The sequence below is a fragment of the Nycticebus coucang genome, chromosome 10 (genome assembly GCF_027406575.1).
Source record: "Nycticebus coucang isolate mNycCou1 chromosome 10, mNycCou1.pri, whole genome shotgun sequence".
NCBI lineage: Eukaryota > Metazoa > Chordata > Mammalia > Primates > Lorisidae > Nycticebus > Nycticebus coucang.
Genome location: NC_069789.1, coordinates 7,078,273 through 7,092,361, shown reverse-complemented (window position 1 = coordinate 7,092,361; position 14,089 = coordinate 7,078,273). Strand labels below are relative to the sequence as shown.

At 38.7% G+C, this 14,089-nt stretch overlaps 1 protein-coding gene across 1 annotated transcript in view; it reads left to right on the top strand.

Moving 5' to 3' along the window:
• SRP72 (signal recognition particle 72) overlaps nt 1–13,117 on the top strand; it is a 41,991-nt gene extending 28,874 nt beyond the window's left edge. Inside the window, exons 14-19 of the mRNA XM_053608112.1 lie at nt 386–489; nt 626–703; nt 2,275–2,412; nt 6,920–6,957; nt 10,814–10,973; nt 11,801–13,117. Of these exons, the coding sequence (XP_053464087.1) occupies nt 386–489; nt 626–703; nt 2,275–2,412; nt 6,920–6,957; nt 10,814–10,973; nt 11,801–11,978 (696 nt within the window). The 3' untranslated portion in view covers nt 11,979–13,117. The remainder of the gene's footprint in view (nt 1–385; nt 490–625; nt 704–2,274; nt 2,413–6,919; nt 6,958–10,813; nt 10,974–11,800) is intronic.
• Nucleotides 13,118–14,089: the final 972 nt, after the last annotated feature.

The following is a 14,089-nucleotide window of genomic DNA, read 5'->3' as shown; positions in this document are numbered from 1 at the left end:
AGCCTACAAATGCACACACACACAGGTGGCCTTTACACTGTTAGTACTATTAGTATTGGAGGGACATCAGTGTTCTGGGAAGTATTTTGTTAAATTAATGTTTGAATAACCGTGGTGGCATATCTTTTAAGATTTGATGATAAGGGAATGTTTCCAATTGTAGATAATCTAAATACAGATGGGTTGTGTTTCACATTCCTAAATTGGTGATTACTTACACTGATTTGTCTGTCCAGCTCCTTATTATACGTGTGATTTTTGTCCTAGGCATTTAAGATAAGGAATTTAATGGATAGGACCATTTTTTAAATGTCTAATGAATATAACTTTATTGACTTGCTAATTATTTAACTTAAAACATTTTTATCTTTTTATTAAACTGTAGCCTAAATCTCCTGCTCATTTGTCCTTGATAAGAGAAGCTGCAAACTTCAAACTCAAATATGGGCGAAAAAAGGAGGCAATTAGTGACCTAGAACAGCTGTGGAAGTAAGTTCTGAAAGGTGGAGATGTATCAGGGCACATGTTATTGCTGCTACTTAATATGAGGGCACTATTTTCTTTGTTCATGTTACTTTCTTCAGCTTTCTAAAGCATTCAATAACTTTCTTATTTCTTCTTTTAGACAAAATCCAAAGGATATTCATACCCTGGCGCAGCTTATTTCTGCTTACTCACTTGTAGATCCAGAGAAAGCCAAAGCGTATCCTTTTGATGTTTGTTCCAGACAGTTCTCCAGTAGCATAATATAGCTCTTCCAGGCCCACATTTTGACCAGGGCTTTTTTGGTTGTAAATTTCAACAAGAAAACCCCGCTTTTAACTAGTAAAAGTAAAAACAAAAATAAGAATGTTTTGATCAATGTGATTGAAAGGATGTATTGATCAATGTGATCATTGTGATTGAAAAATGCAGTGATAGATCCAACTTGGGGTATAGTTTGATCCAGAAGAAAAAATGTCAGCAGGTTACAGCCTATATTCCTCAAGGTTCAAGCCAAGCAAAAGGAAGGGCATATTTTATGTGGGTAGATGTGCATGATTCTGAAATGCTATTATGATGAAACTATTTAGTTCACAAGCCCATCTCAAACAGTTACTATTGATAAGAGGATTCAGGGCCCTGAGTGATCAAGCTTGGATCATATATGCTCCTCTAACCAGGGTGTGTTCCAAAAACTGAGACGAGGTGGTAGAAGCTAAGCAGTCTCAAGTCAAAGCCTTTGTAGTGAACAAGCCTGTTTAACAAGCTTGGTAGTTGTTTTGGGATAGAGTTTCCTTTATGCCACCATTTTGGACTACACCTCTGAGTTAAGGAATAGATGACTGAATCATGACCCCTCAGGTTCTTTCAGAATACTGTATATGCTAGATAATTGATAAGACTTGCTGATTTGTTGTATAGATTTTAGAACATTTTTTGCTTTTGTTGAAGGGTATCAATAAAAGACAGAGTAGGGCTGGGCACAGGGGCTCACACCTGTAATCCTAGCCCTCTGGGAGCCTGAAGCAGGAGGATCTCTTGAGCTCAGGAGTTTGAGACCAACCTGAGCAAAAGTGAGACCTCATCTCTACTAATAGTAGAAAAATAAGCCAGTGTCATAGCAGACACCTGTAGTCCCAGCTGCTTGGGAGGTTGAAGCAGGAGGATCGCTTGAACCAGGAGCTTGAGGTTGCTGTGAACTGGACTGATGGCATGGCAGTGTAGCTTGGGGCAATAGAGTGAAACTCTTGACACAAAAAAACACGTTTTTTTCTATTGGCATAGATATATTGGCACATGTATGTGTGTATAAAAAAATATTGGGCGGCGCCTGTGGCTCAGTCGGTAGGGCGCCGGCCCCATATACCGAGAGTGGCGGATTCAAACCCGGCCCTGGCTGAACTGCAACCAAAAAATAGCTGGGCGTTGTGGCGGGCGCCTGTAGTCCCAGCTACTGGGGAGGCTGAGGCAAGAGAATCGCTTAAGCCCAGGAGTTGGAGGTTGCTGTGAGCTGTGTGATGCCACGGCACTGTACCGAGGGCCATAAAGTGAGACTCTGTCTCTACAAAAAAAAAAAAAAAATAACACAGAGAATATTCTTTTTTTGGGGGGGGAGGAGACAGTCTCACTCTGTCACCCTGGGTTGAGTTCTGTGGTGTCATAGCTCATAGCAGCCTCAAGCTCCTGGGTTCAGGCGATTCTCCTGCCTCTCTACAAAAAAAAAAAAAAAAAATTAATGTGTGTTTGTGTGTATATGTATACATAGTGTTCCTGAACTCCATTCTATCCCAGTCTTAGTAAACACTTGCCCTCATCGGATAGTATGTCTCTAAAAGTAGATGTCGAGGCTCTTGAAAATTCTCCTGGTGCTACCTACATCCGGAAGAAGGGTGGAAAAGTTACTGGAGATAGTCAACCAAAGGAGCAAGGGTAATGTTTTTCATTGAAACATTCTCTCATGGTGATTTTACTTATTTATCTTAATTTTTGAATTATTATGGGTACAAAGTACCTGTATTTATAGAGTACTTGTGATATTATGATATAGGTATACAATATGTATTAAATCAAGATATTTGGGCTATTCATCACCTCAGGCATTTATCATTTATGTCAGGAACATTCCAGTTCCACTCTTTGAGTTAATTTAAGGTGTATCTTAACATTACTGATCATAGTCACTTGGTTGTGCTGTCAACTATTATTCATTCCATCTATATTTTTGTATCCATCACCTATCCCCATTTATCCCCATTACCCTTCCCAGCCTCTGGTATCCATCACTCTATTTATCTTTTTCCATGAGATCAATTGTTTTAATATTTAGTTTTCATATATGAGGGAAAACATGCCAAATTTCACTTTCTGTGCTTGGCTTATTTCACTTAACATAATGTTCTCCAGTTCCATCCATATTGTGCAAATGGCAGGATTTAGTTCTTACAATGGTATGGCTATATCATATTTTGTTACACATGTACTACAATTTCTTTATCCACTCATCCATTGATGGACACTTAGGTTGATTCCAAATCTTGGCTACTGTGAATGGTGCTGCAGTAAATGTGAGAGTGCAGAGATCCTTTCAATATTCTGATTTCCCTTTCTAAAGCTGAATTAAAATTATATAAAAAATTGAGAATACATTCTTATAAAAATCCCCTGTAGGGCAGCACCCATAGCTTAGTGGGTAGGGCCCAGCCACATACACTGAGGCTGGTGGGTTCAAACCTGGCCTGGGTCAGGTAAAACAACAATGACAACTACAACAACAACAACAAAATTGCCGGGCGTTGTGGCAGGCACCTGAGGTCCCAGATACTTGGGATGCTGAGGCAAGAGAATTGCTTAAGCCCAAGAGTTTGAGGTTGCTGTGAGCTGTGATGCTACAGCACTCTACCCAGGGTGACAGCTTGAGACTCTGTCTCAAAAAGAAAAAAAAAATCCCCTATGAATAAACTTTTAGTGCTCTTTGCTCTTTTTCCCTTCTCTTCCACTGTACCCAGCTCTTGGTCCTCTTTTCCCCTTTTCTTCCAGCCCCAAATTAACCTCCGGTATTAATCCTTCTAGGTCTTTTTCTTTGCATTTACACACACACAAGTGATTTACAAATACTTTCCTTAGATTGGTTTATTTTTTGTTTTTTTTAACAGAAAGGGGATTATATTGTACTTACTGTTTTCCAGCTTGCTTTTATTTAGTAAGTCTTAGAGATCTTCTGTGTATTAAATGTAGTCTTATTTCGTCCTTTTTATGCACTATATTCCATAGGCTGGATGTGCCCTAGTTTACCTGTGAGTTACTAATGTATATTTAGTACATCATTTAGTATTTCTGAATCAAAGTTCAGGTGATTTATTTTGCTGATTTGGAGAAAAGGTTAACCAGCTTCATTTATTGAAGAAGTCAAATTCTGATTCTTATTCTTCTATGTTTCCGTCTTAAAGAAACAGTTGGCAGAGCCCTACAGTAAAATGTTTAAGATTCTGGGCAGCGCCTGTGGTTCAGTGGGTAGGGTGCTGGCCCCATATACAGAGGGTGGCAGGTTCAAACCTGGCCCCGGCCAAAGTGCAATTAAGAAAATAGCTGGACCTTATGGTGGGCGCCTGTAGTCCCAGCTACTCGAGAGGCTGAGGCAGGAGAATCACCTAAGCCCAGGAGTTGGAGGTTGCTGTGAGTTTGTGACACCACGGCACTCTACTGAGGGCGATAAAGCGAGACTCTGTCTCTAAAAAAATAAATAAATAAATTTTAAGATTCTAATTTTGACTAAGAATGAATAGACCATGGAAGAGACAAAGCACTCTCTCAGTTTTATAACTTCACTCTTTTCTCCTTTTTTGAAATGCCTTTTGAAATCTAAATGTTTCCTGACTTAAAAAATATTAAAAAATTGGGCGGCGCCTGTGGCTCAGTTGGTAAGGTGCCGGCCCCATGTACCGAGGGTGGCAGGTTCAAACCCGGCCCCGGGCAAACTGCAACCAAAAAATAGCTGGGCGTTGTGGCGGCCGCCTGTAGTCCCAGCTACTCGGGGGGCTGAGGCAAGAGAATCGCTTAAGCCCAGGAGTTGGAGGTTGCTGTGAGCTGTGTGAGGCCACGGCACTCTACCGAGGGCCATAAAGTGAGACTCTGTCTCTACAAAAAGAAATTAAAAAATTTAAAAACATCAGCAACTAATACATGATTGATCTCCTCCACTGTAAACTATCTGGTAAAAAGCATTGTCATCCTCATAATAACTTGAAGAAACTTTAATAAAGAAGTAGAGTTTCAAAGATGTTACATTATTCCAAATTCCATTTCATCATATGATTACAACTTCAAACCTTATCAGGAACCCCAAAATAAAATAAATTTCAGCCAGGTCTTAAATGGATTCTCAAATATACCCATTGAAATATTTTCAGCATATTTTTTTCTCCACAAAAATAAGGTTGGGTAACTATTAAGAACACATATAGTCTTCTCTAATTCCTTAATCTTTTCTCTCCTTTTCCTTAGACAGTCTTTAAGATCTACATTGACTTTTTTTTTTTTTTTTTGTGATTTCTTTTTTTGTCCGGGGCTGGGTTTGAACCCGCCACCTCTGGCATATGGGACCGGCGTCCTACTCCTTGAGCCACAGGCACTGCCCAGATCTACATTGACTTTTAAGTGTTGAAATTGCGGCACAGAGTTCAGGCATTTATTTTATCCTAACATTTTAGTTTGTTTTGAAGATACATTATGTGATAGGTTTATGCTAGATCTTGACCGGAAAATAAGCCATGGTCCTTGCTCTCAATGGAACTTAAATCCAGCAGAAGGAAATAAATTTAAACAGTAGTTGCAATAAAGGTTGCAGGATACAGAGGAATATACTAGAGGGAGTATCACTTATTCTTAAGTTACTGGGAGGTTTCAAAAGGCTTCATGGAGAAGGTAATTGTGTTGACTCTAAGGAAGATGAAGAGGATGAGGTAGGCAAAGGGTGAGCAAAGGCAGAGAAGAAATTACAGAGAACCTTTGGTAAATTGTAGGTATGGCTGTGGAGTGTGATTTGTAGGGAGATAATTTAGAGGACTATTGCAAAATCTGGTTAAGAGATGAAACACTGGGCGGCACCTGTGGCTCAGTGAGTAGGGCGCCGGCCCCATATACCGAGGGTGGTGGGTTCAAACCCGGCCCCGGCCAAACTGCAACCAAAAAAATAGCCGGGCGTTGTGGCGGGCGCCTGTAGTCCCAGCTACTTGGGAGGCTGAGGCAAGAGAATCGCTTAAGCCCAGGAGTTGGAGGTTGCTGTGAGCTGTGTGACGCCACGGCACTCTACCGAGGGCCATAAAGTGAGACTCTGTCTCTACAAAAAAAACAAAAAAAAAAAAAAAAAAGAGATGAAACACTAAAATAAGATACCGTACACTGAATTCTTTTCTTCAGGATATCTTGAAAGAACTTTTACAATTGAATGACTCACAGAATGAACTTTTGGCAGAAGTTGTTGCCGTCTCATCTTTTTAGTTCATTGTTTCATAGTTCTTATAGAGCAGTGGTTCTCAACCTTCCTGATGCCACGAACCTTTATTACAGTTCCCTGTGGGTGGTGACCCACAGCTTGAGAACTGCTGTGACAGAGGGATGTCGTGATTGAGTATACACAGAGATACAGAGGGATGTCGTGATTGAGTATACACAGAGATACAGAGGGATGTCGTGATTGAGTATACACAGAGATACAGAGGGATGTCGTGATTGAGTATACACAGAGATACAGAGGGATGTCGTGATTGAGTATACACAGAGATACATTTTTTATGTCTTCCTCTTCTCACATAGCTTTCAGAATGCTTAATTAGGTAGCAGTGTTTTCTTGATTTCTTATGCCCTTCTCAGTACCTTTTTGTCAGTATACTTAATATAGGTTTTAATTATTTAAAAGAAAATTAATAAATTGAAAAGATATAAAAGTTTTCCTCTCACCCCTGCCTACCTGCTCCTTCTTGGGGTCATAACCAATCTGACTTGTTTTGCATCGCTTTCCAGAGATGTTGTTTGTTTGTATTTTACCTATACATGTTCTTCTGAGTAAGTTTATTCTCTAAAGCCTTGCCAAACTTAGGGTAGTTTACCAAAGTATTGTAGATTTTCTTGTTTGTGCAGATTACTTACCTTTTTACGTAGACTTAATGTGTGTCACTTAATTTTTTTCAATGTAATTTGTATCTGTTTTCTGAAAATAGTTGTCATCTCTCTTTTGTAAACTTACCTTCCAAAAATTATAGTATCTGAAGCTTGATTGACTTTAACCTGAATTAAAATCCCAGCAGTTTGTTTGCTTTGAGGAGCTGGTTCCAAATTTAAATACCTTTATAATAAACTGCCCAACTCACTCTTTCACACATAAAAATGCTCTATAAATATTTTCTCACAAAGATAATAATAGTTTTCCTTCTCTTTGTAGGCAGGGAGATTTAAAAAAGAAGAAGAAGAAAAAGAAGGGTAAGGCTTTTTAAAAAAAATCCTCAGATTTCTTTCTATAAGGGAAATCTTTGGGTATAAATATACTATTTCCTCTTTTTGTATCTTTGAGCACTGATTTTGTCTTGACTGTAGTTAACATTCATTACTTTAAAGAGCGTACTTGTCAAGTTTGAGTGCCTAACTTCAGTTTGTTGCTCCAGTTCTTGTTACTCTGTGACTGTGGACACGTTATTTAACATAACCTGCCTCCATTTTTCATCTGTGAAATGGAATATGGTAGAATAGACCTTAGATGATTAAAGGAGATAACATGCAATGAAACTCTTAGAATGATATCTGGTACCTGGTAAGCCCTTCCACATTAGAATGTTCTGGCAGCAAATATCATAAAACTCCATCGAACTGATTTTAAAAAATTGACTACAGGAAGTTCCCAGGTTATGAACAAGATAGCTTCTGTCACTTTGTTCTTACATTGAATTCGGATTTAAGTTGGAACAATTACATTTACCTATTACCTGTAATAGCCTCTGACTTTAAGTGCGAATCATACATCAGTTGGATGTTTATAACTCAGGCACTGCCTGTACTTATAAAACTGGCGATCTAGAGAATATTGGCGTCAAGATTGGTTGATCCAGTATTTGTATCTCTTTGTTCTGTTGTCCACAAAACTGAATCCTGTTAGAGTCAAAGGTGTTTATAGGAAACAGGGCCAAAAATCTGTCATTTATATCCAATGGGACAAAAAGGACCTCTCCAGACTTGGCAAGCCTTTCTCATAAATCTGATTAGGCCAACATAGGTCAGTGTTCAGCCCTAAATCATTAACCAGGGGGATACCATGCATTGGCTTGACTAGGACTGGGTTTTAAATCTTCACCAAGAGTGGATGAGATTACTATGCCTTGGGCTTCACCTACTCAGAAGTGCCCTGGAGCCATCTACCTGTTCCTGAGTTTTGGGGGAGTCTGTAGTATAAATCAACACTTTTTTTTATTTTGCCCACTACCATCTTAGGATACAGGTTTCCCAAGTCTTAGCTAAATTTATTACCACTCCATTTGTTTTCCCACCAAAATTTTATTGATAATATCTTTTGTCCAGCTGGGCACATCGGCTTATGTTTATAATCCCAACACTTTGGGAGGCTGAGGCAGGAGGATCACTTGAGGCCAACAGTTCAATAGCCTAGGCAATAGTGAGACCTTGTCTCTACAGAAAATATAGAAAAAATTAGCTGGGTGTTGTGGCACACATCTGTAGTCCCAGCTCCTGGGTGGCTGAGGCAGGAGGAGTGCTTTAGATGAGGAGTTTGAGGTTACAGTAAGCTATGTTGATGCCTCTACACTTTAACCCAGGCAGCAGAGCAAGACCCTATCTAAAAACAAAAAATAACTTGTCTCCCATTCTTCATCCATTCTATCCACTATCTTTAACTATCTTACAGTTCTTTGTCATAGTACTTGGAAATTGGTAAAAATTCAGTGTTTGTTTTACGTATTGGTAATACTACAAGAAACTAGCTGGTAACTGTAGGAAGTAATAACCTTCAGTTTTACTTTTCTATTTTTGTGGTTCCCAGATAAGCAATTTTTAAAACTTGCAAGTCATGTATGTTTATTCTAAAAACAAAACAAAACAAAAAAAGGTAATTGATGTTTATTATTGTAGAATGGTATAAACTGTGGAAAATTCCCTATTGCAAATTTATGCTCCCAAAGATGATTACTTCACTGTTTTTTGTATACAGAAACATATACATAATTATACACTTGCATGCTTAGTCAGGGTATTTTATTTTAATCCTTTAGAATGAATTGTGAAGGACATTTTTACAGATTATTAACTGTAGATATACTTCACTTTTTAACCTGATTATATAGCTTATTATAATGTGGGTATAGTATGATTGATTTAGTCATTCTCATTGATAGACATTTAAGTTGTTTTGATATTTTAAAAAATAACACAGAGAGGGCGGCGCCTGTGGCTCAGTCGGTAAGGCGCTGGCCCGATATACCGAGGGTGGCGGGTTCAAACCTGGCCCTGGCTGAACTGCAACCAAAAAATAGCTGGGCGTTGTGGCGGGCGCCTGTAGTCCCAGCTACTGGGGAGGCTGAGGCAAGAGAATCGCTTAAGCCCAGGAGTTGGAGGTTGCTGTGAGCTGTGTGATGCCACGGCACTGTACCGAGGGCCATAAAGTGAGACTCTGTCTCTACAAAAAAATAAAATAAAATAACACAGAGAATATTCTTTTTTTTTGGGGGGGGAGACAGTCTCACTCTGTCACCCTGGGTTGAGTTCTGTGGTGTCATAGCTCATAGCAGCCTCAAGCTCCTGGGTTCAGGCGATTCTCCTGCCTCAGCCTCCCAAGTAGCTTGGACTACAGATGTGCGCCATAACACCCAGCTAATTTTTTCTACATTTTTTTTGTAGAGACAGGGTCTTGCTCTTGGTCAAGGTGGTCTTGAACTCCTTAATTCAGGCGATGTACCCACCTTGGCCTCCCAAAGGGCTAGGTTTACAGGCATAAGAGAGAACATTTTTAATATTTTCTGTCTTAAGGGCATCTGTAGGACAAATTTCTAGAAGTCTATAAATTTTGACTGGTACTACCAAATTAAATCATTTCCCATGCCAGGTGTGGTGGCTCATACCTGTAGTCCTAGCAATTTGGGAGATTGAGGCGGGAGGATCACTTGAAGTCAGGAGTTCAAGACCAGCCTGGGCAATACAGCGAGAGCAACATCTCTGCCAAAAAGAACAATGCTCTCCATAAATGCCGTATACATTTCTGCCAGTAGTGTTTGAGTGTTTTTAACCATTTCACCAACACTGGGTATTACTGATAGAATTTTTTTTATGCTTCTCATTTTTAATTGGTGAGGTTGAACTAATTCAGCTGACTAATAACTTCTATTTCTCTTGGCATACTCTTAACTGTGCCTATTTTTTCTTTGAGTGATTTACAGGTTGACTAGCAAGAATTCTTTCTGTATTAAGTATTTTAATCCACTCAGTGTTACTCAGTATGTACATTTTTAAATTTTTAGAAATAAATCTTTTGGCCGGGCACAGTAGCTCATGCTTGTAATCCTAGCACTCTGGGAGGCCGAGGCGGGCATATCACTTGAGCTCACATGTTCAAGACCAGCCTGAGCAAAAGTGAGACCCCATCTCTAAAATAACCAGTTATTGTGGTGGGCTTCTGTGGTCCCAGCTACTTGGGAGGCTGAGGCAAGAGGATCAAAGCTAAGAAGTTGGAAGTTGCTGTGAGCTATGATGCCACAGCATTCTACCAAGGGTGACAGAGTGAGACTCTGCCTAAAAAATAAAAAGATAAAAAGAAAGAAATCTTTAAAAAAATTTTTATAGAGTTATATCTGTGAGATTTCCTTTATGTCCTCTGAATTTTATGTCATGCCTGGAAATAAGACTTTTCCCTTGCTAGGTTGCACAAAACTTTCTCAGATTTAGTAATATTTCAGTCATATATATGTGTGTGTGTGTATTTTTTTTTTTTTTTTTTTGAGACAGAGTCTCACTCTGTCACCCTGGGTTGAGTACTGTGGTGTCACAGCTCACAGCAACCTCCACCTCCTGGGGTTAGGCGATTCTCTTGCCACAGCCTCCCGAATAGCTGGGACTACAGGTGCCTGCCATAACGCTCGGCTATTTTTTGTTGCAGTTTGGCCGAGGTCAGGTTCGAACCCACCACCCTCGGTATATGGGGCCGGCACCCTACCCACTGAGCCAGGCACTGCCCAATATTTCAGTTATATTGTTGTTTATTCCCAGGCTTGATACATTGTTAAACAGATTATCTTGAATATATTATGGAAACATCTTTTCTTTATCAATTATTGTATAGGAAAACTGCCTAAGAATTATGACCCAAAGGTTACCCCAGATCCAGAAAGATGGTTACCAATGCGGGAACGTTCTTACTACAGAGGAAGAAAGAAGGGTAAAAAGAAGGATCAGATAGGGAAAGGGACCCAGGGAGCAACTGCAGGAGCTTCATCTGAACTGTAAGTTATTGCTGCAAGGTTTAGCTCACTTGGAACGCAGCTGTTTGTTTCAGAAATCAGCTCAAGGCTATTAGCGAGAATCTGTTAATATATGTTAAATATGAAAGGTATAGTGATGTATCTTTCATAAATGTTTGCAATATGCTCTATAAAGGAAAGAAAATATATTTCTGATTTGATTATATTCTGTTGTAAATACTTAAAACTATTTGATTGTATTGTAAAAACTAAAAGAAAAACTAGTTTCAGAAGGAAATTAAATACACTGAGTCATTTAACTAAATAAGTATTCTAGATAAACAGAAGAATTATAAGTCATTTTAAAATGTTTAGTTAGCTCAGTGCCTATAGCTCAAGTAGCTAAAGTGCCAGCCACATACACCAGAGCTGGCGGGTTCGAATCCAGCCCAGGCCTGCCAAACAACAGTGGCAACTACAACCAAAAAATAGCTGGGCATTGGGGTGGGTGCCTATAGTCCCAGCTACTTGGAAGGCAGAGGCAAAAGAATGGCTTAAGCCCAGGAGTTGGAGGTTGCTGTGAGCTGTGATGCCACGGCGCCCTACCCAAGGTGACAGCTTAAGGCTCTGTCTCAAAAAATAAATAAATAAATAAAATAAAATAAAATGTTTTATTTTCTAATCTTTCTAAAAGTTGGCATGTACCATATACCACTTTTAATTGTAAAAAAGTAAAAATTGTATTTGAAAGAAAATGTGTGGGAAAGTGTTAGGAGTGATAAGTAAAATCCATGTACATACTTTTTTTATAGGCTTTTCCTTTGTCAAACATACAAATGACCAAAACTTATCTGATTTGACAATTTTAGGGATGCCAGTAAAACTGTGAGCAGTCCACCCACTTCCCCAAGACCTGGCAGTGCAGCAACAGTATCTGCCTCTGCAAGTAACATCATACCCCCAAGACACCAGAAACCTGCAGGGGCTCCAGCAACAAAAAAGAAACAGCAACAGAAAAAGAAGAAAGGTGGAAAAGGTGGCTGGTGATTAGAACATTCTTCTTGTGGGCTGTTTTGAAACTAGTCTCAGAGACACTAGGAACATAATAAAGGTAACACAGCTGGAAGCACAGAACTACCCCCTCTTCTCTCTCCATATTTTCATAAAATAATTTCTTGTGCATCAAATAGGACATCTTTCTTAAACTCTGCCTACTGAGATTTGGCCTATTTGTACTGCCCAGCTTTCAACAGGTTATGAGTACTAAAAATAATTGGGCATTTGTCTACCTTGGTATCTATTGCATCCTTTGTGTATTGATTTGATGCTTGTTCAGTTTTGCAAACAAGGCTTGTTATCCAAAGCGTCCCAAGATTTAAACAGAATCTACTTCCATTGTTTCAACTAGTCTGAAAATACTTATTCCTATTTACGTTCCACTATAAATTATGTCTTAGGAGGCCTTTGGAGACTGAAAGTGGAATCTTCTGAGCATTCCGAAATATCCACTTAGAAATACCGTGTGACAGAAAGGGACCTTTATTAATACCTGGTGTTCTTCACTTCATTAAATGAGTGGCCACAAGAAAAATAAGTTTCTTAAATCCTTTTGACCATAAAATCTGTCATGTGATACTGGAATATGAGATAATTTTCTTGTTTATATATGGCTCCTTTGTGCCCCTGATCATTTTCAGATCCCGTAACATGCTGATTTAGCACTATGAAAGGCCTCAAGGAAACTATGTCAATGTTGCAAGAAACTGCCTCTTAGATCCGGTGTTCTGAGGTCAGATGGGATTTATTTGGACTGTGAAAACATGAGCAAAGACTTCTTACATAGAGAGGAAATAGTACCCGAGTTCCATATCACAGAGTATTAAAATCTTATGGGATGTTTGGCCCATTTCATAGATACTCTTTATAGTTATGGATTATGACCATTCATTACCTTTCTCAAAGTAATTGAGCATTTTGCGGTCAATTTGTGGTGTAAATGTTGCTGTTGTCTCTCCTTGCTTACCAGCCATTTTCACATTGAACAGCTATGAGACAGACACATCAGGATGCCTACCCCTGTTCGTATTCAGTCGGTGCTGCCCAAGGTATCATTTAATTTAGACTTATGAGTATTTCCTTGTGATCATATTACTCCATCTTTGTTAATAAAGTGCTGCTATGTTTGACTCTGAACCTATCTATTGAAACTTCTTCAAAATTTTTAAAAAAGCTTCCCCCTTTACAAGGCAAGAAATGAACAGAAAGGTGTTGCCTTTCTATTTAGCATAATTGGAATCTGCAGCGGCATATGCACAAGAGATCTTTTAAAAATAAGAATGATTTATTATGGCATAATACTTATTTTGAGCTCTACAGAGAACAGTCTTTTGGTAAGAGTAACAGATATTTATTCCTTCTGAATATATACCCCATAGGAATATATTTACTATTTCTGTTTACTAATAGGAATAATTGTTAGTAAATTTGTTATTTGGGATTCCATTCAATTTCTGTGGTGAGGGATGATCATTTTTTAGTTTAACCAAGCAACAAAATCTTGGCAAAAACTATCCATTGTTGAAAATTTTGAACCAAGGCACAACAGAAAACAATAGAGAACAACTTATAGTTCTCTATCTGGTCATTGTTACCTGGAACCATTGGTATTAGTCATTAATAAGCAACCAACTGAAACTTCAAATAAATGAGTTATAATTGTCAAATCAAGTATAAAGACATTAACTTTCTAAATTATTTCCTCTTTTTGACAATTCTTTAACAGTGACATATATTTTGTATGTATATATGTGTGTGTGTATGTATACATTTATAAAAACCAGTATTGATAACATCCATTCACTGTGGTTCATTTTAAAATAAAAATATTGTAGCAGTAAATATCGATGAAGGTATTTTGGGTGTTAGGATTTTATGAGGACTTCCTGGTTAGTGAATCTAAGAATTTTAAGCCAACTCTCTAAAATTGTGTGTCCTATCCCTTCTAACACAGCCACAAAACTAATCTAGTGGGATTGAGAGAAACCAGGTAAGTCTCCACAGAAAATTCATCATGTTGTTACTAAGGGCAGCATTTTCAACACTACTGGGAAGAGCTAACCTTAAAAACTATTGCATCGCGGGCACGATGGCTCACGCCT